Raw genomic sequence first — 26,889 nt, forward strand, 5'->3', positions numbered from 1 at the left:
CCTTTAAAAAGTCGATTTTTTTAAAGAGTTTTGATAAAATGCACTTAAACTTTTGGAGTGACTCAAAAAAATTATTCCAGTAATTGTTGCTTATTCGATCAGCTTTCAGGAACCGTTTTTTCTGTTCAGATTAGTTATTTATTACTCAAGATATACAGCCCTATTCTGCTGTTCCCGTGAATCTCAGATCCGATTCACACATTCGGTTCACTTTAACTCTACCTTGCCATCCTGCTATCCATCGGGTAAACTGCATTATCATCCCTCAATTTGACGTCCAGGTGAACGTCAAATTAAAAAAAAAAAATGGCGACGAAGTAAATTGAAAGGAAAAAAAATTTTTTTGTTTGTGTTTATTTGCATAGAAAAAATAAAAGCAGCCGATTAAATGTTAAGAAATAATTAAAAATTTATGAAAAGTGGCATTTTGCTTAATTTCAACGATGGTGAATTTATTTTTACAAACAAAAGTGACAGATCCGCAACATTTTTTATGCGGATTGCAAATGTATGGAGCAAGTTCATTCACGTGATTAGTGGAATACTGAACAGCATTACCGATATTACCGACGTGAGTTTGGATTCCCCCCGATGAATAGCAGAATGGTAATTGGTGAATATTTAGCGATTTTTCCCTCCGATGGATAGCAGAATAGGGTTGATAGCCTGAATACTAAGTATGCTGGACAAAAAAACTTGAAAAATCATATCTCGAAAACCTATCCATAAATATTTTTTTAGATAAGATTTTCGAGTTTTCTGGGCTCAAATCTATACGAAAAGTATAACGGCACTTGGTGTCCAAAAATTTTCTATTTTTTTCTAAACTAGTGTTATTATTCTGCTATTCATCGGGGGTGAATCCAAACTCACGTCGGTAATATCGGTAATGTTGTCCGGTATTCCACTATTCACGTGAATGAACTCGCTCCATACATTTGTAATCCGCATTAAAAATGCTGCGGATGTGTACATTTTAGCTGTTAAAATAAATTCACCATCGTTTAAATTAAGCAAAATGTTATTTCTTATAATTGTTTACGTATTTTTTACTATGTTATGGGTTGTTTTTATTTTTGTATGCCAAAAAACAGCAAAAAAAGATTTATTTTTCTTTCAATTTACTTCGTCGCCATTTTTTTTTTTTTTTTTCAAAATTTGACGTTCACGTGGATGTCAAATAGAAGTATGATAATGCAGTTCACACGATAGATAGCAGAATGACAAGGTAATGCGAAAGTGAACCGAATGTGTGAATCGGATCTGAGATTCACGGGAATAGCAGAATAGGACTGTTGAGTTTCGATTCCGCTAACGGGTCTTTGTTCTTACATTCGATATCAAAGATTTAAGCTTAGTACGCAGCTCAAGCGAAACAAAATTTTTCATACAAAAATAGCATAACGAAATCTTGAACGAAAAATTTCGTTTTGCTTTTCGTTTTTCAGTACGCAGCTCTAGGAAAAAATTGGAGAGTTTTCACTCATATGTCACTTACTTTTTATTGTCCTGTTCGCTTCAGCTGCGTACTAGGCTGTAATTGTTATGCCTGTCTTTGAATTCAAACAAACAACTTTTTTCCCGCAACTTACTTGGGGACATTTCGTCGGCGTAAAGCAAAATTGTTCTAAGTCCTTAAGAAATTTTATGTACTTAGAACAATTTTGCTTTACGCCGACGATTTCTGCTTTCACATTAGGAAAAAGTTCTCTGGAAAAAATTATTCGCGATAGGTATATTCTGGCGGAATTTTTTCGAAGATGATTCGTGACAGCAAAGTTCCCAAAATGGGAAAAATTTTATTTTTCGCGATAAAGTCTAGAAAGCTGCTGATGCGAAACGAAAAATCCCATACAAAAATAGAACAACGAAATCTTAAACGAAATATTATGTTCTGTTTTTCGACACAGCGAAATTGTTTTACGTACACAAACAATTCCCGGGGACATTAATTGTGTGCGGAAAATGAGATTTGAGTTTTTTTTTAGTTCTTCATTTCGTCATTTCATGCCTTTCTGAGATGCATATGTGTTTGCTTTTATTTTATATTTAAGCTTTGCAATTTTTGAATATTTTCCCGTTGAAGTTTCGAAAGCATTTCGTTGTCATGGTGGAACCAACGGGAAATTTTGTTTCGCATCAACAGCGTACTAGAATTAAGGCTGATTAAGTTTGATAAAAACTTTTCTGGAAAATTTTAATAAACGCTTAAAATAAGGTAAGCTTTATGGCAACTAATTTAATACATACATATACCAAAAACTAGAGCTGCTATAAAGAAATCAATATGATTTTTGTGTTAAGTGAATTCAAATCCATAAAATTTAATATATATGTAAATCATTATGGAAAATTTTTGTCTAGTGTTACACAAAAATACTACATTCCTTTTTGTTCCAAGTTTTACATTAGGAAAATAAATTTATTTTCATTATTTTAACAATATAATATTTTGATTGACAGCTTAAATAGTTTATACATTTTAATCATCAAATGACTCTTAGTTCATAGCTCTTCCAGACAGCTTTAAAAAGTATTTTTATCATACTTGTAAGAATTTGTTTGTATGAAATAATTAATAGTCTAAGTATATACATTCAAAAACTCTACCATAAATAAATTGTTTTGACAACCATCACAGCCATTTTTCTTGATTTTAAATTACATTTTTAATAGAACTATATAATATGCAATAATTGTAAATTTGAAAACAAAAATTACATAGTTTGCTCTTGAATTATATTAAAAACACATGAGTGCATCATTTCTTATTTCGAATTTTTGCGTCTTAAATTTTGAGATATGATAAACACCAAATGCATTTCCCAGGAAAAAGGTTGAGTTAAATTTGTATTATTTAAATTTGTTTAATAATAGTTTTAGGACCAATTTAATCACTCTCCATTAAATTTGAAAACCAATGATATCGTATACGAATTTTAAAATTTCCCATTTCAAATTGCGACTTAAAATTTAATGGAGAGTGCATTAAAGAGTGCAAGTTAAGTTTGATTTTTTGTTTTTTTAAATTATTACCAGGATATTAGGTAAGCAAATATTTTAAAACAATTTAATCTAATAATTTTCCTCACACAAAAGAAAAATGTTTGTTTGAATTTTAAATATTAAAGAAACTTAAAATTGTTGGGGCACATTCATACACACCGTTGAGCTGCTTTTAAGAAATAACTCGAGTTTGTCCTTTCTGAATTGCAAAACCTATGAATACACCCCATTTACTTTCTTTATTTTGATGAAGAGGTTGTGGTATCAATTGATAAAACTTGTATAATAAAAAACGCATTTAGAAAACAAGGTCAAATTTTGAATTTACAATTTTGAAGTAACATTCTTGATTTTTGGCCCTGCATATAAATAAAATAATACATTGAAAAGCATACATGCATTTATACATAATAGTATAATAATAGTATTACGTATGTTCACTATATTAAAATTAAACAATACCTTAAGTGATTTTAATACGATTTTATACTTTTATCAAGTAGTATCAATTAAAAGTAAATAAATTAGTTTTTTTTTTTAATATTCGTCAATATAAGCTCAGGGTGAAAAGTAGCAAACTATAAAAAATGATTGTATACAATGAATAATTTGTTAACATTCATGCACTATTCATTTAAACATTCCAAAACTGTCGAATGGACTTAGTTTTTAAATTCATTATTTTTTCTTAACATTACATACGAACAGAGGCGAACATACATAATTCTAGTTTGAAGCGTTGTCAGCAATCGTATTTTTAAATTCTGATATTTTTTTTGCTGATAGAAGCTTTAAAGGTCTGTGGAAATTCGGGTTAGAAAGTTATATAACGACTTATGAGAACCGTAGACAGTACATACACCATTGTATTAAAAATCTTAAGTACTCTCATAAATGTTCTTAAAAGACTTGACCACCACCTGTATTTTTCTACATAACCATTTAACCAATAACGGTTTTTTTTTATTCATGAGAATATTATAAAAAATTCAGTGCTAAAACTTCATTTCGAACATTATATTTGTGTCTCTTTCTGAAAAATTATGTCTAAACGACTTTCTACTTATGTACTTCAATAATTGTGGATTGAAAAAAAAAACAGCAACATTAACATTAACTGATTTCATAATTTTTTTTTTGTGAAATTCAATCTATTTTGTACACGAATGATGGAAAACAGAAATGTAAATTGTAGCAGAAAAATTATCATGGCTGTGCGCGCATGTATTCATTTTTAGAAACATGACAAAGCAGCTCGTTGCATTTTGACATTCCTATTATAGCTGGGCATATATGCTAATATTGCTCCAAAATGAATTATAAAATATAATAAGAAAAAGTCGGCCGATTAAATAATCGGTATAGGCGCTATTATACATTGTATAATGTAACGAATTGATGGATTAGATTAAATTAAAGGATCTCTGAAAGCAATTATACAAATAAAAAATTATATTTTTACTATGATTTTTTATTATTTTTTAATTAGTCACTTGGCTGTGTTCAATTTAGTTAATTTTTTATTCTTGAATGCTCGTTTTAAATGGTTGATGTCAATCTGCAAAAATCAAATAGTTTTGATTTTCGTCAATAAAAAAAAAATAAATGTGACTCATAAATATTTATTTTAACTAATGTCATTTTTTTTTGGCATGAAAATGACAGTTCTAGCTGACGCTTCTCAGAAGAAAAATTCTTTTCTCGATTTCAAATCAGAATGGACTCAAAATCACTAATACCTGAACGACAAACAAAATTTTCTCGTGCAAAACTAATGTCGTTTCGATTGGTAGTCCGGAATCATTCAGAAGCCTTCTGAAAGTGTTTTATTCGCACGAATATGACAGGCAGAATTCTTTTGAGAAGAAAAATTCTCTTCTTGATTTCAAAACAAAACTCACTAATGTCGTTTTCGATTGGCTATCCGGAATTGTCCAGAATCATTCAGAAGCCTTCTGAAAGTATTTTATTCGCATGAACATGACAGAAAGAACGCTTCTCAGAATAAAAATTCTCTTCTTGATTTCAAAACAGAATTCACTCAAAATAACTAATATTTAAGTAACTAAACGTCAAACCAAATTTCCTAGTAGAAAAGCAAAACATTTTGATTGATTCACCAATACAGATATAAAATTTCAGAATTGAGTGGAAGCGATTCAAACTGTTTTGTTGAATTTCAGAATGAGTGATTTCTTGAGTGACTCCAATCGAAAGCGAGATAATATTTAAATAATAAAAATTCAAACAAAATTTCCTAGTCAAAAAGCAAAAAAATATTATTTGATTATTCCCAATACAGATATAAAATTTCAGAATTGAGTGGAAGCGATTCAATGTGTTTTATTGGATTTCAGAATGAGTGAATCCTTGAGTGAAACCAATCAATCAATTATTCACTAACACCGATACAAAATTTTATGATTGAGTAGGGAGATTTCAGGATGAGTGAATTCTTGAGTGGAATCAATCGAAAACGACATAATACTTCTAAGTTATTGATGTCATTTGATTGAGTTTGTTAAGACCGCATTACATTAATTAACATCGCAAAATAAAAACACGCAAAATAAAAACTTAACTATAGATGCAATTATAACTATCAGATTATTATAGCAACGTTTTCGATAAAATAAAGAAACAAACATCTTGTAATGAAGATACAACTAAGAACTATATGATGTGTTATGAAAAGATTTAACAATCACGGTGAATTCTTGTCGGAGTTGCTCTAGTGCTAATATTACTGATAAGAGGCATAAGAGTGAAAATTGTTTTAATTTTTTTTTAAGAATTTTTGCATTAAGTTTTTTCTTTTTCTTTTGGAGTTGTGATATTGGTAGATTTTGTTTATACATATTTATGCTATGTAAGCTCTTCCTGTCTACTAAGGCTTAATTTTTAGAAAGTATTTTTTAAACAATGACTTTCCTGTACTTTAATTAATAGAATATAAACAACAATTAAATGTTCTTGCTGAATTAAACATGTTTTTAAAAATAACTAATTTAAGGATTTAGTAAGAGAATTATAAGAAAATTTAACTATATTTTTTTTATTGTTGATGGTCTTTAAAGCTTAACTTGAGTTTTTTTTTTTAATTATTCCATAAAATCATGACTTAATAAAATTAAATTCTCTATTATTATTATACAAATTTGTTCTAGTATTTTGTTTTCATATTAAGGCCACTGTTGTTATTTTTGATTTTACTAAAATTTAAACAAAAATTATCTAAAAATAAAAATAAATTACAATGCATACACTATGAGAAATAATATACAAATTCTTTTATCTTACAAATTAGGTATACTAACTATTGTTGGTAGGCGGTCTTATAGTTTATAGTTTTATAATTATTCAAATCTACATATATTTTTCTCGAATTAAAAAATATTTTTAAATTCAAATAGTAATACCTTAACGTTCAGTTCAGTCGGTAAGCAAAAAAACCTTTTACCTTAAAAAGCTCAGTGTAATGGCTATCAATCTATTTTTCAATGTATTACATCAATCTTTTAATCTATGGTTACAATGCTTATGTTGAAAAAAATAAAGTTTTGTACTTTTGATATAACTTTTCATTTGATCAAATATTTGAATCAATATGTTGTAAGTAGTTGGATAATTGGATAGAAAGTTTGAATAATTTTATTGATAATGTTCTCTTTAGAAATATACCAATTAGAGAATTGTCTCGACCATAAAACATTTAACACATGCTTGAAATTTTCCTATCCCAGAGCTTGTTTTTGGTTTCATTTTTGTATACCATATTGTAAGCAATTTTAGGCGCAGGATTTTACTTAAGGTTTACAAAATTCGCCAAAATAATGCCTTTTTTTAGTGGAAACTCACCTACCGACTGCACTTTTCAACCTGAGTTACTTTTTATATTCTAAACATTGTGTGGTCACCATGTCGTGCATTCCGTTTAGTACTTTTTTTTTTTTGTTTACTTTGAACTCGATTAACTTACTCATTACTCATTCAAAATAAGTTAAAAGTGTAAATTGTTTCTACGGTGCAGTAGAATCTGACGTTTGTGAAAATAAGTTCATAATTGTGCAGTGTCGATTCTTTATATCATCATGAAACATTTTAGGCACCAAGGAGTCATGTGTTGTGTGTTGAAGTAAGCAGCAATGTTGAATTGGTGTGATTATGTTTTCAATTAAGAAACGTATGATGTTTTTATTGGCCTTGATAGCTTTATGATGTTCACGTAATTGATGTTATAACCTGATTCTTAGTCCCAATATTGGGGATTCTGTATGGGAAGAAGATAAAATTAAATTAATTGATTGTTTTTTAATTGAACAAAATAACGATACAAAATTAATAAAACGAACAAACTACTGCAAGATAAACAACTTACTTCAGAACCAGTCGATATTTTTGGAAAAACAAAAAAACAATATGGACTAAAAATATAATTTATATTTTTTATATATATTTTTTCTGTATTTGAACACTCTTTTTAGCAACCCTTCTGGCATCTGGTGCGAAACTAGGAAACTAGAGCCTGAACCGATGCAAATAATGCAAAAAATGTCTCGAAAAAGAATCATTGAAAAACAATTTAAGTTGGCCAAGTGCAAAGCACCAGTATTTCTTGCGTAAAAGAAGAACTGTAATAACAACACCATCCACTGATGGTATTTAGAATTAAGTACATGTTATACATATATACAATCTTGTGAATATAAGAACGATGTTGTGAATATAAGAGATCTAGGGATTACTATTAACTGGCTATTCGCTTTTAGCAGACTATGACAACTCTGATCTGGTAGAGGCTGCTGGAGATTGTAGCTAAGCAGGAAATCCATCGCAGTTATTCAACCAGAAGGATCATTATAGTGGATTTGTATTTATTATTGTTGTTAATGAGAACTCTCTTGCTACCCAGAAGCAAACAAAGATGACAATTCTGTAAGGATTTTTTTATATTGAGAGACTACATCTATCTATGCGCCTTAAGAACGTGTCCATACAAAAACAGATCATTATCATTAAAAGTATGGTAGGAATTTATTTGTACATGGAAATATATATAAATTTACCTATTCACAAAATGAGCTTCTGAGATATTTTCTGGACACTCTTTCTCAACTATAGATTAGTTATTTAATTTGAAATCTCTAAAACAGAAAAAGCTGATTCTAAGAACTCCAAATCTATCTTGTACGCGGTTGGATAATAATTAAAGAAAAATTAATACTGAAAAACAAAAAAATACTACAAAGAGACCAAATAAACTAAACGAGTATAAACTACTTTTACTTAAAAGAAGAAGTATCAAACATTTAAAATACAATTATACATATGCATCAATGTATACAACTACTTGTTTTAAATTTTCAATTTTAAAATAGCTGATGTGAAGCAAAGGCCCCTTTTGTGATTTAAAAATCGTAGTGATATAACAGCTGCGTTTAATATGACCAATGATCTAGATAAATCATGATAACAAAATAAAACGATATGGATCAATATAGAAATAGATTTGTATATTCGTTTCGTTCTCACTTAGTTGGTTTATTTGCTCCATATTTAATTTTTCTCTCTACCTACGCGCAGAAGCCAAATTAGGAAATAGTTTTTGGTTCATTGAATATGATCTTGATAGAAAGCAGGATTACGTGTTGTTTTTATTTTACGTGTAAAATTGATCCAGATTTTCAAATCTCAAGTAGCTAAATTTTTCACGGGAATTGTCCAAGTTAAAAACTATGAAAATTTGATAGGAATGTGTAGCCGTAGCTGTAGCGAGGAAATTTGCTGTAGCAGGAGTTGATTCAACGCAAACAATATTTTAGTTAGGTACCTTAGTTTTCTTTAACATTTCACGGAACTGCAAAAAAAGCTTTCGACAAAACTTTCGATAACAGCAAAATTTGTTGGGGGCTCCTGCCGCTGGGGTAGTTGTCCGCTACGTCGGAGACGTGTAACATATTAGTTATAAACCAATTACTAGTAAGTGTGCCAATCAAATTCATTAATTCCGAATTGTTTTTTTTTTATTTTATATTTTGCATCGATTGTCATTAACTTAATCCTTAATGCTTTATTTTTTTCAATCAACGTTTCAATTTCATGAAATAAAAAAAAATAAATAAATTATAAAACAAACCCAGGTTCATTAGTTTTCGATTTACTGATGGGTTGATAACTAATGTTCCTGTCTCTCATTTTTGAGAAGAATTGTTTAGAAGAACTAACATTTGGTTCTACAAACATATCTTAAAGCATTTCTATTGCAAATTAAAAAAGTGCAATAAGCAAAAGATTCTACAATGCTTTGAAGTTCAAATAACTACTGTTTTATGTTTCCAGAAAACAAACAAAATACGTGCAATGTAAACTGGTTGTGTTTTTACCTATATATCGATGAAGCAGATGTCGATCTTGACCAAGTAACTAACAATTCCTCACCTCTTCTTTGAGCTCTTTTACTTTGCATTAACACATTTGTTCCAACGTCTGGACATAATGATGTCTTCAATGTCATAAAGAACAATCTATAAAGATATTATTAAGGTTTTTTTTTTCTCAATTGTATACAAAAAAAAACTTACCTTGGCATTATGCTCACTACAGATGATAATAATATAACCAGCCAATGAATTGAAGTTCCCATACAATGAAATATCACCCAATAACTCGATGGCAGGCCAAAGCAGTTAACACATAATGAATTGTACACAAAGGAGAATATATAAAATGATCCTAGGCTCATGACCATAGATAAAACATGAAGGATTGTCTGAAAATATATGTGATTAAGAAATTGAATTATTTTAGTTGTTTTGGAGAACATAAAAATTGAAAGATCAACCATCGCCAGTAATTGGCTTTTGTAATACTTATTTTTGTATATCTTCGGAAACGAGCTATGTATGTCGAATTAAAAAAAATGATGATCATGATTTTTTGTTCGTTAATCATGTTCATGTTTTATTTAAGATCCAATCCGAAGACAAAAGAAAAGAATTAATCTCCCAGAAAAGAATGGGTTAGTTTGTATGGAACGTGGACGTTCCGCGGCAAACAAAGATTTTGTTAATTATTGATGAATTAAGTTTTAGAAATATTGTGCAAATGTTTTGTCCATAAGACGTTATTCTCTATCTATATTATAAGCTATAAGTCTTTCCATGAGTCTGAAGACTTCGATCTTGAATATTCATGTATTGAATTTAAGAAATATGCTTCTTAGAGCAATAAATCCGGGTTTTTTGTTTGTGTTTGTGTTCAAGTTTTTGTAAAGTATTATTCAAGCAAAAAATTACAATTTGGCCTAGCATAATGTAAGGTCAAACAGTAAAAATTTTAAGATATTCGACGAATATTATAGCAAAAACATTTAATGCACACTTTTTTTTGTAATGCCAAATATTTTTTATTTGCAATAAATTTTTATTTTAAATGCAAAGTATTTTTATTTCCATTCAAAATTTTATTTTTTCAATGCAATTTTTTTTTATGTTTTATTTACATACATTTTTTTAATGTTATATATTTATAATTACAAAATTAATTTTATTTTTAATGCAAAATATTTTTATTTGCAACAACATTTTTTAATGCAGAAAATGTTCGATTAGCATTGATTTTTTTAATGCAAATATTTTTTATTTGCAATCAAAAGTTATTTTCAAATTTCTAATGGCATGTTAAAAAATAATTATAACAATAATATAAATAATATCAATAAATAAAACTATAATTATTCAAAACTTACCCAAGAACGAATTTCTATCGCCCCGTGTATTAAATTTGTAAAAAGGCAAGAAGCAGTTATAGTTGTACCAAACTCCCATATACCCACATCGCTATCCCAGTATGCACTTTGAGATGTAAAAAATATCACTAAGCTCTGATATAAAGCATCTAAGAGAACGATCCAGAAATCGTGTGGTTTATATGCATTTCCCAGTCGTCCCTAATATAATTTTATCAATTAAAGTTATTATGTAAAAAAAAAAAACAAATTAAATGACATTTTTACACTCACGTGTTTATATAGATATGGATGACTGAGCAGCAATTCCTCAGGAACTCTTTTATCGTAAACTCCAATTGCCAAAGGTGGTAGGGATGTAAATATCAAATTGTATAACATCAAATACATTTGATCGATCATTACGGATCCAGAAAAGCCACAGTAAAGTTGAAACCAAAATAAAAGAAATACAAACGCCTGATCAATAGTTAAAATATATGTATCAGTATTAAAACATTATATGAAAAAATTACCGCGTTTTTGTAAAAGAAATATAAAATCATTCGTGCCAAACGATCATAAGACCAATATCCATGTGTAAGTAGCAAACTTTCTAAGTACTTAAATCGTGCTAACGTAAAATCTGCAGCCATAACAGCTTGCATGCCTTCTTGTCCAGAAATACCTATGCCAACATCCGCCATCTGAAAGATGAAAATTATTTTTTTTTTTTTGAGTTCTGGTACAACAAAAATACAAGAATTTCACAATCATTAGAACCGTTCAAAAAATAACTTTTTTCCAATGTTTCTCTAAATTTTGTAAAAGTAATTATAATCAAATGAACAAGACAAATTCTTTGATACTGTTTTTTATTAATTTAACCATTTGAAAGATATTCGAGATCGAAATTAATCGTTCTCCGTAATAAATTGTTTGATTTAACCGTTTTGAAGATATTCGTTTCCAAATTCAAATGCCCACGGATTTCAATAGATTTTTTAAGGTTTTCATTTGATTATTGTAATGTATTTTTTTTTTTTTAGAATTTTTTAGAAATAAAACAATTCTTACCTGAATCATAGATACATCATTAGCTCCATCTCCAATTGCCAAAGTACATATATGTAACTCATCTTTCACAACTTTAACTAAAAATGCCTTTTGCAAGGGCGTTGATCTGCAACACAAAACCGAAGTACAATTTTTGGCCAGCTTCAAAAAGGATCTCGTCAAATTTGCTCTATAAAAAATAGAAAATATTATATAATGTAATACTATAAAAAACACAAAAAAAATTCTACATAATAATAACACTGGTTTACAAGGGTTTTGTTGCCGAAACAAAAATATACTTTTCTGAAGGTTTTCGGTGTGCTGAACTCGAATCCGAAGTCAGAAACAACTAATCAGCTCTCGTGTTTGAGATATTACCGTTAGAAAATGCAAAAACACGTTTTTTTTTATTTTTGCGGACCTTATTCTTTTGTATTAGGAAAATTGTTTGAGCATATTTAGTAACGGTTTCTTTAAGAACTGTTTTCCATCTTTCGATACCTGTTTAAATCTTTTCAATATATTTTGTATTGCCCGAGATATCTTAAACTGAAGTCAGTGGGTTTGGCTTCATATATCATACAGAAGATAATGACGTTATAAAATTTATAAAAATACCAAACAACTTAGGATATCTCGGGCAGTAAAACAGATATCGAGAGATTTAAACAGATTTAAAAAGGTGGTAAATAGTTCTTATAAAAACCGTTATTAAATATGCTCAAACAATTTTCCTTATATAAAAGAATAAGGTCCGAAGTACTGCATTTTGTAACGGTAATATTTCAAAAACGGGAGCTGAGTTCAGCACACCGAAAACCTTCAGAAAAGTATATTTTTGTTTCGGCAACAATAAAAAAGTTTAATTTTGTTAACCAGTGTAATAATAGGATATCACTTTTGTAACCCAATCATCTTAAACAAACTGTGTAAGGGTGCTTTCTTGAATGTAGCATTTGTGTTTGATTTCGAATAAAATACTGTTAATTATTACATATTTAAGAAAAATTCCTGATCTTGTTCCCTTATCGCTATAACCAACTCTAAGTAAAATCAGCGAATGTCAATCATTATTGAAAAAAAAAACCAAAGGTAAACCTCTGTTATACAGTTCACGGAATAACATCTTCATTTCTTTTTCTTTAATTTTCTTATACACTTTAGTTAACTTTTAAACTCAAGTTCCAAAATGAATTTGAGGTCAAAAAAAAAAACGATGCAATTTCCCGTATTCAAAAATTTTCAAAATTTTTAAAAATCTAAAAATCATTATTTTTTTCAAAAATTTTGTTTCTGATTTATATAAAAATATAGTTTTTATATAAATCAGTTCTTTTGTTTAAAAAATATCGTAAAATCAAATCGTTTGTGAGAAACTCAGATTAAAAAAAAGGTTCTATTCTATGGGTACCTACCGTAGAAACGATTTAGAAAAAAAAACTTTTTTTTGTCAATTAAAGACAACCCTGATCTAAAAACTAGTATGTATATGAATTTTTTCATCAAAATCCTAGGAGCCGTTTTTGATAAAATTAAACTTTTCCAAAATTGGTACGTATGAGATAGGTACAGTTATATTTGGTAGTAAAAAAAAATCCAGAAATCTCTGTACAGGAACCAAAAACTGCTACATACCAAGTTTGAAGTAGATCGGCCCATCCGTTTAGGCTAATTTAATTAAAGAAAATTCACTTTATAAAATGTTTCTTTAATTTATTTTGCACTATAACTTGTTTTTGTCAATCCCCTATAACAACTTCAAAAAATTGTCATAATCGAAGATACTCGGTTGTTGTTAAGTCAAGTTCGAAGTTTTTTTTATCTAAGCATATCGTGCCAAACATATTTTTTTTTTTTTTCAAAAAATATATACTTAAATGACTAGTCTTAAAAAATCAACATTTCGCTGGTTTTACAAAGTGACTATGATTAATTTTATCGAAACCAAAAAGAATATCATAGTTCATGCCAACGAGTTCTTTCAAATGGCATTATTTATGTATATGTAATTTACAAATTTCAACTTGAACATTTGGTTGAACCTACCTTAAATCCAAAATAAAAGTCAGTGTCTTTCCGTCAACTACTAGAGCTCTAGGTTTCGTTCGTGTGCTCATTTCATAGTTGTTTGTCCTTGTTGTCTCTATATCAGAAAGATAAAACATAATTGCTGATTCGGCTGCATCTCTAGATCGAGCACTCAATCTAAAAAAAAAACTTAAAATGCACTTTTTCATTCACTTGAAGAAAAATATTTCTACCTTATTATTTCCATTTGAGAATTAAACAGTTTAGCTGAATATGCGACATTTATAGCTGTTTCTGGTTTATCACCAGTAAGAACCCACACGGAAATACCTAGAACAATTAAACATAAACATGTTACTGGTAAAATAATTGAAGACACTTTTCCATGAATTCTTGATTTACCGGCCGATAAAAGCGCCGATATGGTTTCAGGAACACCTTCTTGCAAACGATCTTCTATTCCAGTAGCTCCTAGTAAAGTCAAATTAGTTTCTAACTTCGCGAATGATTCCCGGAGCCTACGTTCGCGATTTTCAAGCGACATTTCTATTTCTTGGTGTCTTGCCCACCAGTCAGTGTACTCGGCTGCATTTAGATTTCTTTTCGCCATTACTAGAATTCTTAAGCCTTGTCGCGCATAAGTGTCAAGCTGCTGTTGTGTTTTCTCTTTTAAAGTGGCTAAAAAAAAGAAGATATTAAAGACAAAATTTAAATTTAATTGTTTTTCGATTTACATTCAACAGATTGCGGCGAGGATGTCGATAAAACCGGAAATATTGAACTGTCAGCACCCTTACAGTAGAGGACGATTTCTTGTGCACCTGTTCGTCGTACAACGATTGACATACACTTTCTACTCGAGTCGAATGGAAGAACCTTAAGGACCTCATATTCAACAACTCCCGATCCAGGTGTACTGACTAAAATGTGGTTAGGACTACGGTTGATCAAACAGCAGTCGTAGCTATATGCTGCGTTAACCAAAGCTAACTCATCAGGACTCTCAGCTTCATAAATTGGACGAGTATTATCCAATCGCAATTCTGTTTGTATTTTGGATTGCCTAAAATTAAGAAAAAAAATAATTGGTGAGATTTCACATTTAAGTAAGACAATTTGGATCTAAAAATTATTAGCATTAGAACTCAGCAACTGATTTTTGAGATCGATGATCTAGTTGATCTATAGTAGATGATATAGTTACTCTGAACCATGTATAAATATATTTACCATGGAATACATGTATTTTATCAGAAACTTAAGGAGCTTATTTTCTCTATCATTCAGTTTTCATACAAATTAAAAATATTTTATATATTTAACCACCACCACTAAACCTAAATAATAAATAAATAAATAAAAATAAAATATTTAGTCTTCCACACAATATTTTTTATCGTATTGGTGCAATTTCATTGTATTTAAGTCCTCAAAAATGGCAGCCTGTTTAAGTCAAATTCTAGTTCTTAAAAAACACATTATAGCAAAAATTTAAATTATGTTCAAATTACCTCATATATTAAAACTATTTATTAAAACGACGATTGAAATCAAAGGAGCGGTTTTTGAGAAGACTTAACTTTTCCAAAATTTTAAAGGCAAAATGGTTACCATGGGTCCTTAGACACTAGTTTCTAACCCCGTTAGAGCCAAGAATATTGCACCTATAACTTAAGCTACGTATTTTTTTGTCATGTGAATTAATACGAATATTTTGGAATTGTAGTTTTCGACAAATACTTAGCTACTCTGTGAATACAATAATACTCGAACATTTATACAAATTGGTAAATACATTTCAATGAATTCAAAATAAAGAGTAAAGTGTGTTTGTTTTGATGCACGGACTCTATAATAGAGATTTCGGTTCAATGTAAGTGGCAGTTACAGTAATTTTTCGCAAAAAAAACTTTTGTAATGGGTTAAGAGTGGGTGTCCCCGAATGACGAACTCAGACTTCATGTAAATGAGTTTGTGTGTATTAGTGACCTTTCTTCGCCATACATCTCTCACGTTCAACGTCATCTCAACTCAGTTCTCTCTCGGTATCTTTATTTGCATTCTCTTTCCCTTTCTAGAGAACCAAAGTCATAAAATTAAAGTCTATTTATGTAGAAAAAACAAATCAGCATCAAGGAAATAGCAAAAAAAGGGTTGCAAGCCTTGCAAGTGTATATTGCGGTTTTGCTTTGCGCAACCGAATTCACTTGTGTTTTCGTTTTCCTTTGGTTTTACTCTATGTGCAAGAGTCATGGTAGGTATATTTATGAAGAAAAAAATGGTATGATTTTCAGTGTTGAATTTTTCTATCTTTCTGCGCATCTATGTACCTACATCACTTGGTATTCTATATAACTTTTGCAAGTATTCGTAGGTATAGTATTCAGTGATGATATTTATTTTAGTAGTTTAAAAACAAATTTTTTCAACATTTTTTTTTGGCAAATAAAACGTTTATTTTTTAAAACTATTAGGTACATATTTGTTTATTTATTTGAATGTTTTTAACTTTTTCTTTCGAATTTGTACATAGATTTATATATTATATTATTAATTGATATTATTGTTATTCATATACAGGGTGTCCCAAAAGTAATGGATCAAACGAAATATGCAGATAGGCCAACTTTAGGGCTCTCAGAATTTGGTAACTTGTTCATCCCAAATCCTTACGGTTTTCAATTTAATGCAGTTTTTGTGAATTATCGAAAAATCTCGACTTTGCAACAGTATTTTGCTTCCTCCGGTCATAATTGATTTTTGTTTTTTACAATACTTTCACTAAAACATTGCCTAATAATAAGAAATAATTATTTAATCAAAATATTTTTTATTTCATACGCCATTTTGCTGCAAATTATGTAACAGTTCCATGTTTTATACAAATGAGGTAATTGAGAACCAGAATAGTTGTGCGCGATTTCACAGAAAAAGACAATTTCATCTATAAAGTCAAATTCGAAAATTTAGATTTTTGTATTATAATGCGAATAACATTACAGACTGCCTGTCTTTCCAAATTTTGTTTTCATAGAAAAAAATATATCCAAACAGTTGCTCAGAAGAATACCTAACATGCAACATCATAAATTTATGAAAGAGATAAATAAACCAGTTTAAAAAAAAAAAACAAGAATACAAAAAAAACTCGTTTATCCTATTCCATATACCTACCACGCAACACCAGATACCATACATTGCAAACGTGCGAGAGATCCATTTCCTGTATCCTCTCATTTTCGCGAAAAAAATACAACAACACTTTGCATGCACTTAGCCTGGCGCCAATCCTTTTTTATGGAAAAACCTATGTACAAACAATATGTAGAATGCAGATACCTAAGTTCATCTTATTCTTTATACCACCAAACAACCACTCGACAGAGCGAGTGCGAGAGATCATGTAGAAACAAAATAGAAGATAATAAAGAGAGAGATACAACTAGCGCCAGCGGAATTTGTTTGAACTACAAGTTCCAATACATACGCATTCCATGAATTTCTGAGGAAAAAAATGGAAAGTAGACTCTTTTTCAAAAATTAATTGTAAGAAAACTATTATAGCAATTCTTATTTTCAAAAAAATAAAAAAAAATATAACAAAAAATCTAAAAATTCTGGTTTCATAGTACAGTTTATTGTTTTTAGGACTACTTAAAAAGCGATTGGAGGGTTACAAAATAATATTTTCCAACAAAATATAGTTTTACTCCATAGTCTATAAACTAAGCTTTTAAATAAAATAAAAATCAAAATCATACTTTGAAAAACAAAGAAATTAAACCACTTTTTTTTTTAAGTTAAGAAAAAATGACTTTTTAGTATTTTTTTGTTGTTTAAGACCTTAAAACTTAATATAAATTTCTTAAACTAATCAATGTATTAGTATTTGAGTTGAGGTACTTATTTCTTTTTATTTCGGTGAATTTTATCAATAATTGTAGAAGTTATACATGTTCAAACATTGTAACATAAGGAAAAATAGCTTCAGTTTCGATTAATTTTTTTCTATGAAAAATACATTTTTAGTTTTTCAAAATAGTTTTACTCCGTAGTTTGATTCAACCTCAATCCAAAATTGAAATAAAAAAAATAAAAATTTTAGTCTAACTAAGAAACAAACCAATGTCTTTCAGGTCGTTCTAAAAGAACGAACATTTTATCATGTTTTGTTCTCTCTTAATTACAAGTGCACAAATTTGGAAATTGTGGGGATGAAGATATTTAGCCTTGTTTATTATCTAAAAATTAAAATTTATTTCATTCAATTATCTTTAAAAATGTAAAAGTTATTCACCGATTTGTAAACGATAACCCGATTTTTACGTGGTCCACTCAGCCTTAAAATAGTGAAAACACTACAAAAACAACAAATGTTATTTGAATACAAGTACAAATGTTCACTGTTAATAAAAGCATATCATGTCTTTTTGCCATAATTCAATAATAGTTTTTATAATACATAGAATTAATAAGATATATTTTTTCTAATTAATTAAAAAAATTTGTTCAACAAATTCTAAACAACAATTATTACAAATATCCAATTAGGCTTAGAACAAAAGTTAAAAGAGGAAGACAGAGTTCTTTGCCCAATGCAGAACGAAATTGATTCCTCTTTTTCAGTAAGTCCATCGAGAGGGATGAGTTCTATATGTAATATTTTGAAACCCACCAAAATTTGAACCTATAAACCGAGTTTCATGAAAAATTGATCCTACTGCCATGCCCACTTTAAGGAAAACATGTCTAAACCTCATATCTGCATATTATTACATAAACACTTAGTAGTTCTGTCTTCTTCTATTTAACTATAAAGTAGTGGGATTCGAAAGAAAGTGGTGTAAGCATAGTAAAGGACGACAATAATTTAATATAAATAGGTGTTTATCAAAAAGTCATAGAATATAGCTTTATAAAAAGTGCTAAAATGGCAATAAATTGCAGGCAAAAATTACAATCTTTATCTAGGATGTAACTTAATAGAAAACTTTTAAGTGAGTTCTTACTTTTTTTTAAACTTACTTTAATTTATTTGTAAGGCGCTTAACTGGAGTTCTTGTATTCAGGAATGAAGTTAAGGTTTTTAATTTGCCGTTAATAACTTCTTTTGCTCGCCCGGTTGGAGAAAGACAATTAGAACGTTTCGATTTTATTTTCACCGGTGGACTATCAGATGTTGGCGTTGTTTCTGCAGAGCTACTTATAGGAGATAACGAAGGAATGTGATTTTGAGTTGGTAATGTAAATGACAAGTTTGGCGGCGGGGACGGTGTGATCGATCGAGATTCTTGAAGTCTTGAATAACGATCCGCAGAAATTGCCATAGGTGCACCTTTTGGCAAAATTGGGCTTTTTATTCCAATTTTCTTATTTGAGGTTGCTGAGAACTTTGGCGATGATAAGGTTTCCTCCTGTTGCTTATGTATCTCGATAACTCCACTCGCATTCATCAAATCTCTATGTGGTCGAGTACTGACAACAACTGTATTACATATAGCCAATACCAGAAGGAATTCATTGATACGTTGAGCATTCGTCGAAAAACACTGTCCGGAGATTAACTGTTCCATCTCTTCCAGTAGATTAGAATTTGGCGTGAGAGGTGGAACCGGTGAATCGGGTTTCATATATCGTTTTTCCATTTCAGATGCTGGATGGTTGTAGTCATTTCCGTTAATAGTACACCGACGAAAAATCATTTTATTTTCCGTTAAAGTTCCGGTTTTATCCGAAAATATATGCTGAACTTGTCCGAGTTCTTCGGTTATGTTCATGGCGCGGCATTCAGTCTTTTTGTTAGTGTCATGATCAAAAAGATCAATATTATTGTGAATATGATAAACCTGAAGTATTTTACACACTTCAATAGTGACGTACAAAGAGAGTGGGATCATAACTTGTAATATAATGATATACGTCCAAAATGTAAGTAGACCTTCATAGTCTGGATCAACTTCGAATGGCAAATAAGGCACGGGGAATTTGTGAAAACAGCTGAGCCACATTTTACATCCCACAGCACCAATTACACATAAAATTAATAAGATAATAACACACCTGTAAATTAAAAACGAAGAATTGTGATGAGAAGGTAACAACAGTTTTTGTTTATTTACCATATGACATCTATGTTCATTTGTTGCTCTACTTGAGATCTCTTATACCTTGGCCCACTATTGTTAAGCATGGATTTAGTTTCATGGCCAGCATAAACAACGAAGCCTTCAATGAAATCAGTATTCTGGAGAGAAAAAAAATTAAAGTGTAATTTTGTACAGTGTACAAATTAAACAGTCAACTACCTTCAATCTACTCTCGCGAAGTAAAAGGTTCTCCGTAGATATTGGAACTCTTTCCCCAGACGGATGAATTAGCGCTCCATGGAATCGATACAGTTTTGTTGTAGGAGCATCAGCTTCAACACGACTGACAAATTTACTGGGAAAAAATATTGGCTGCTTATCTGTGAATCCGCGTACGACCTGCAAGAAACGCATAAATACAATACAATGGGTCATATGCATAAAAAATAGTAAATGCTTTTACTTGAAAAATTGTAAAGTATGAACTTTTTTATACACATTTTGTGAATACCAAACCTTATTAATTTCATATTGCTAGTATTTACTATTTTTTATGCATACATCAAAGATAAACTATTTTGTATCTCCCAACGAAAATGCAATACTGCTTTTTATTAGATTATATAATATACATAAGGTACCTCTAATATACAATATGTACCTCTTAGTTTTTTTAATTCAAAATGGAAAAAAAATGTTTAAGATGCCAAGATTTTTCTATTGCATATATTTAGGTTTTATTTCTGTTTGTAAATTTAGTCTTTGCAATGATAGTTGTTATAAAGAATTGAAAAAAATACCATCGTTTTGTTTTTATTTACCTTTTTCATTTAATTATAATGGCAAGAAAATTAAAATTTATTGCTTGTTTTTCGGGGATTTCTACTAATTTTCTAATCCAATTTTTGGATACGAACCTGGGCTACCGAGTAAGAGGCACCTATACTGACACGACTCCTAAGATTGTAAAAATTTTCATTATATAAACTGTTTAGAATTTATTGAATCAGGCATGATTTCAAATATTTTTGAAGATTCTCAAACCGTGAAACGATAATAGTCTTGTCGATTTTCATTTTGAAAATTACGGAATGACCCCTCTGGCTAATAGAATAATTCTTAAATCTGATTTCAAATAAGATAATTTAAGCTTGGATCATCGATGTTTTATAATTTCAAATGCATGAGCATTGGCGTCAGGAACATATTTTTAAAAAAATACGTTTATCTTAAAACATTTTTTCATCATAACGGTCCAAACAATTTATAAATTTTATTGATTTTATTTTGAGTAAGCTTGAACATTTTAAAATCATAAGGAATACTATGTAACTAAAATCTGCCTACTCCGATTATATGAGATCATTACGTCTTTATTTATCTTCTCTAGATTTTTATTGAGAAAAAGATTTATGAAACTACTTTCGCAACAATTGGAAATAACTCTTCAACGTTACTACAAGGTGTTTCTGTCCCCATTATGAAGTGGTTGCACTTGTCTCACCTAGACATTAAAACATCAGTGGAATCAATCACTTCATTTATAGCCGATTTACTTAAAATTGCCCCAAATGTGATTAAGTGTATTATGCTCACTAAGAAAGATCAGGACATATCGCAACTTTCTTATCTAAACTTCAAAGTTGCAGTTCCGGAAAATTACATCGATCTATTAATGCTAGCTTCAATTTGGCCAACCGGAGTTCAAGTAAGAGAGTTTATTCACATTCCAAAAAACGAAGAGCGAATGTTATCACCAAAACCACCAATAAATTCTCTTCAAAAAACTCATCGCTAATAAATACTACTGCTGCTCTTACAAAATCAACCTCGTATACACACGATAACGAAGCTTTCATAAATGTTTCTGATGATGTTTCTATTGATGCTGCTGTTGCTGTTGTAGATAATGCTCCCAATGCTCCCAATGCTCTTGATGCTGATAATTTTGTTGTTGCTGCTGATGTTCCCAATGCTCTTGATGCTGATGATGTTGCTGTTGTTGCTAATATTCCCAATGCTCGTGTTGCTGCTGCTGTTGCTGATGCCGTGGATGATATTTCCAATGCGCTCTCTGTATACTACCACAATGTAGGGGGAATGAGATCGAAGCTTGGAAGTTTTTATTCTGCTGTAGTCGATTGTTGTTATGACGTCATATGTCTCACAGAGACGTGGTTAAGTGATGACGTTTTCAATGCCGAAATATGTAATAGTGACTACGATATATACAGAAGAGATCGAAATCAAGCCTGTACGGGTTTAACAAGAGGAGGTGGAGTGCTGTTTGCGGTGAAATCTAGTTTTAAGAGTAGACAAATTTCTCTTCCAGATTCTTCAGGTTTGATCGAACAATTATGTATACAAATCAATTTTCCATATTCAAATGCTAATAATAATTGTTGTACTGATGTATATTTTTTTCTGTCTTATATTCCTCCGAGTTCAGACTTAGATATTTATACTGCTCATGTAAATAATGTTCAAACAATAGTAAGTCAATTAAATTCAAATTCTAACATAGTTGTTTTAGGAGATTTTAATTTGAATAGAATTAAGTGGATTTATTCAGACGATGATAAAGCATTACTTCCGTTTAATGTAATAAGTGAAAGCGAAATTGTTGTATTAGACACAATGTCAGCTTTAAATTGTTTTCAAATTAATAATGTTGTGAACACTCTTGATAGAATTTTAGATTTAGTCTTTGTTCATGAAGAACTTGATGTTCGTTTATATAAAGAAGAATTTCCATTATTAAATAATGAAAAAAATGATGTTCACCATAGTGCCTTAAAATTTTCTATTAATTTTATTTCTTTTTATAGGATTAATTGTAAAAGTAAAGATTTAAGTATTTACAGATTTGATTTCAATAAGGCTGATTATGGCAGCATTAATAATTATTTGAGTAATATTAATTGGAGTTCGTTCTTATGTAATCATAATGTTACTCAGAACTATGAAAATTTTTTTGGAGTTTTAAAATATGTAATTTCTAGTTATGTACCTGTCAAACGAATAAAGAAGAATTGTAAACCTCCTTGGTATAGCAAGAGTTTATCGCGTTTAAAGAATGCAATGATGAATATGCAAAAAAAAAGTAAACTTAATTCTAGTTGTCGAATCGATTATTGCCGTATGCGTCGAGAGTATGAATTTTTAAAAAAATTTTTACATAGTCAATATCTATGGTCACTTGAATCAAAGATAAAAACGAATTCGAAGTGTTTTTGGCAATATATAAATTCTAAACGAAAAACTTATGGTATTCCAACTTGTATGAACTATAATGAAACTGAAAGTTGTGATTTAAAGACAATTTGTAATTTTTTCGCATCATTTTTCCAATCAAATTTTAAGATCAGTTCATTAAATTCTGAAAATGTCATGGATAATATTAACGCTATAACAAATATGGGGCACATAGAACTAACAGAGAACGAAGTTCTCTTAGAACTAGGTAGTCTTGATAGCAGTATTAGTTTGCCCCCAGATAATATTCCAGCATTATTTTTGAAAAATTGCAAATCAAATCTATCCAAGCCTCTTGTTTATATTTTCAATTTATCTCTAAGCGAAGGTGTCTTTCTTGACTATTGGAAAAGCTCGTATATAACTCCGATTTTTAAATCGGGGTCTAAGCAATCTGTAGCAAACTATAGGCCCATTGCTAAGCTTCAATTAATTCCAAAAGTTTTTGAATCTTTAGTTAAAAAGAGAATATATGAAGCCGTTAAAGATTTTATATCGCCTTTTCAACATGGGTTTGTCAGTGGGAAATCTACTGCAACAAATCTGACGTTATTAACGAATTTCTGTGTGAATGCAGTTGAAAATGGAAGTCAAGTAGATGTTGTCTACACTGACTTTTCGAAAGCGTTCGATAGAGTCAACCACACAATACTCTTACGAAAACTTAAATCATTAGGTTTTCATGCTAAATTATTGAAATGGATCGAGAGTTATTTAACTAATCGCACTCAATATGTGAAAATTGGTCCAGAAGTATCAAAGATGGTTTTAAATGTCTCGGGAGTTCCCCAAGGCAGTCATTTGGGCCCATTGTTGTTCTTACTGTTTATTAACGATTTGCCTAGTCATATTTCGTTTTCTTCATGTCTAATTTTTGCTGATGACGTAAAAATATATAAAGTTATTAAATCTCTTGTAGATTTTTCTCAATTACAGAGTGACTTAAATAATTTTTATAATTGGTGTATTTTAAATGACCTTTCCTTAAATGTCGAAAAATGTAGTATACTCTCTTTTTCAAGATCCTTCTCTACGTTGATTTTTAATTATAAATTGTCAGACAACGAGCTTCGGAGAGTATACAATCATAAGGATTTAGGTGTCATATTTGATTCAAAGTTAGAGTTCAAAATGCATGTAGACTATATTGTTTCTAGAGGCAACTCTCTTCTGGGATTTATCACTAGAAACTCTAAAGATTTTAAATGTCCATACACCTTTAAATCTCTCTATGTTAATTTCGTTCGTCCTGTTCTGGAATACTGTAGTGTTGTTTGGTGCCCGTATTATAAAAACGCTTCGAATCGAATTGAAAAAATCCAAAAAAGATTTACAAGATATTCGCTTCGGCAGCTAGAATGGAATTTGCCTTTGCCTCCTTATAAAGATCGGTGTACTCTCATTGATTTAATGAGTCTCGAAGCCAGAAGAGAATACTTTCTGATTTCTTTTGCGAGAGATATTGTTACGGGTCATATAAATTGTCCTCCATTACTAATGTTGTTTAGGCCATACAGCCCAGCTCGATGCTTAAGACCAAGGGTGAACAATTTTTTCTTTATTCCCACACATACAACAAACTATGGTAGCAATGAACCTGTTTCTAGAGCTTGTAAAATGTTTAATAAATATGCTCATGTAATAGATTTGGAATGTTCTAGAGATGTATTTAAAAAAGAAATAATGAAAGCTATTAAAATCGAGTAATATTAAGTAAATTATTTTCTTGTTTTATGTAAAATATAATATTGTAAGAATGTATATACAACATATAAATTGTTAAGTCTAAGAAAGTTTATACTTATAGGCAATAAATAAATAAATAAATAAATAAAGTGAATATTTTAAATCTTGATAATGCATTTATAGCATATAGAAGATGCTCAGCGTTGAAAAAAAAATATAAAAAAAGAATGTATTCCTTATCATAGCAGAATAAGAATATTTACCTCTCTTCTTTTTAGATTTGTTTCACCATCCAAGTCACAAGTGTCAATATAAGAAACACCATGAGGATTACTTGTCCTAAGAAGAAGAATGTCTGCTGGCACTGTTTCATTGTTTGACAAATGAATTATGTCACCAACGGCTACATCCTGCCATTTTATTTTTTTGTACCTTTCAGATTCACTAGAAAAAAAGAAAAAAAAAAAGTTTATTAAGAGTATGCTAATTAAAATTTAATTTTCTTTATAAATTAAACTAAATTAAATTGTGTTGGTGAATAGGCTAAATTGTTTACGTTGCATAAGACATTTATGAATAACATTTACGGCCGATTTCTTCACAGAGTCCTAGCACTAGTACCGGTCCTAGTCCTAAAGTTAGTACTCAAATCGGTATCAACTCATTTCTTCACCCAAGTACTAGGTCCTAAAACTGTCAATTTAGGACCGAGTACTAGTTAGGACTCGGTACTAGCTAGCTCCTCAAAATCGGCTGGTACCCGGTTATTATACCAATCGTTAGTACTCAAATCGGTACCAAGTGATTTCTTCACAACAGTCCTAAGCCTTAGGACTGTCAAATTGGTACCGAGTATTAGTTAGGACTCGGTATATTTTAGGACCTCGAAATCGGTAGTCTGGCGGTTAGTACTTGAATCAAAGCAATGAATTTAATTCTTTTTAAGAGATATCTTACAGATTTGGTAATGTCTTGCGTGTTATTTCCGACTTTTTTTTGTTGATTTTAATGAAATGAATGATTTTTTTTAAATTTACCAAAAACACCTGAAATGAGAAATGCAATACCAGAACGTGAAGAATGAAGAAAAGAACACTTCTGGATGAAAAAGTAACAAAATCTATATCGAACTTTCTAAAAGTAAAAACCAAATCAAAAAAGATGATCTTTGTGTAGACACACTGCATTTGCATTTCTAGACGCCCGACAATGCTGGAAACCATTTACGATTAAAGTTATACTCAGACTTGGAAAATAGTAGCCTAAGACTACTCAAAGTATGATTTTTCGAGTCCATTTTTTGTGTGGAACAGTTTTTGAAGCATAGTATCACAGATGGATGTCCGAAATCAATCTTCTAGTTTCAAATATGTTTGTTCTACTAACAAATAGTTTTGGAGGCTATGTAAAAACTCGTCTACAAGTCATGTTAAAATAATGCGATTTGCACCGATGACTTCTATAAGAAACACACCAAAAGAAGAAATGCCCCTTAACCCTAGAAAGCTAACCTTCGTCGATTTGACGAACACCAATTTTATTTTTTCTGATTTTTCGGAAAAAGGAGCTTCCGATTGCATTTTTAATTCGTGTAATCCGTGTGTAAAAAAATCCTTTTTTTGTTTTTTCTGTGAAATAAATAACTACTTAACATGAATTATTTAACTTCACAGAAATTAGTTAATAACTTTTTCTTAACAGCGCGGTTAAAAATCACTTCGTCGTTTCGACGAATGGTTAGCTTAAACGTACTACAAAATAAGGTTAGGTTTTTAGGGTTAAAAAACTGTTATTTTTATTGAAATATGTTGATTTGCACATCTATATGAAAAGTGTTGGGTCTTCTTATAATGTATTATATATTTTTTTCATATTTTCTCAATGATACCATTAATTTAATGTTTTATGTATGTCTATTTGTTTTGTTTTATTTGTTGAAATATCAAAATAAAACAATATTGTCAAAATGACAGTTAGACCAGTTTTATACGAATAAATTGGGCAGGTTTAGAAACTTTAGGGACTAAATATTTAGGTAATTTC

The 26,889-nt window shown here is 29.9% G+C and overlaps 1 protein-coding gene across 5 annotated transcripts in view; it reads right to left on the minus strand.

Annotated features, from left to right (window-relative positions):
• Positions 1 to 6,976: 6,976 nt before the first annotated feature.
• The window catches only part of LOC129906547 (phospholipid-transporting ATPase VA), a 29,571-nt gene continuing 9,658 nt past the window's right edge, over positions 6,977 to 26,889 (minus strand). For 4 of the 5 annotated variants that reach the window (XM_055982347.1, XM_055982349.1, XM_055982348.1 and 1 more), the window contains 15 exons: positions 25,110 to 25,290; positions 20,125 to 20,304; positions 19,939 to 20,063; positions 18,845 to 19,879; positions 14,554 to 14,882; positions 14,222 to 14,497; positions 14,053 to 14,149; positions 13,838 to 13,996; positions 11,810 to 11,978; positions 11,269 to 11,439; positions 11,027 to 11,212; positions 10,754 to 10,954; positions 9,588 to 9,775; positions 9,390 to 9,530; positions 6,977 to 7,276 (listed from right to left, as the gene is read on the minus strand). In XM_055982347.1, coding sequence (XP_055838322.1) covers positions 7,228 to 7,276; positions 9,390 to 9,530; positions 9,588 to 9,775; positions 10,754 to 10,954; positions 11,027 to 11,212; positions 11,269 to 11,439; positions 11,810 to 11,978; positions 13,838 to 13,996; positions 14,053 to 14,149; positions 14,222 to 14,497; positions 14,554 to 14,882; positions 18,845 to 19,879; positions 19,939 to 20,063; positions 20,125 to 20,304; positions 25,110 to 25,290 — 3,487 coding nt within the window. In that variant the 3' untranslated portion in view covers positions 6,977 to 7,227. The remainder of the gene's footprint in view (positions 7,277 to 9,389; positions 9,531 to 9,587; positions 9,776 to 10,753; positions 10,955 to 11,026; positions 11,213 to 11,268; positions 11,440 to 11,809; positions 11,979 to 13,837; positions 13,997 to 14,052; positions 14,150 to 14,221; positions 14,498 to 14,553; positions 14,883 to 18,844; positions 19,880 to 19,938; positions 20,064 to 20,124; positions 20,305 to 25,109; positions 25,291 to 26,889) is intronic. The other variant, XM_055982351.1, reaches the window with a different exon arrangement.

The sequence above is a fragment of the Episyrphus balteatus genome, chromosome 1 (genome assembly GCF_945859705.1).
Source record: "Episyrphus balteatus chromosome 1, idEpiBalt1.1, whole genome shotgun sequence".
Taxonomy (NCBI): Eukaryota; Metazoa; Arthropoda; class Insecta; order Diptera; family Syrphidae; genus Episyrphus; species Episyrphus balteatus.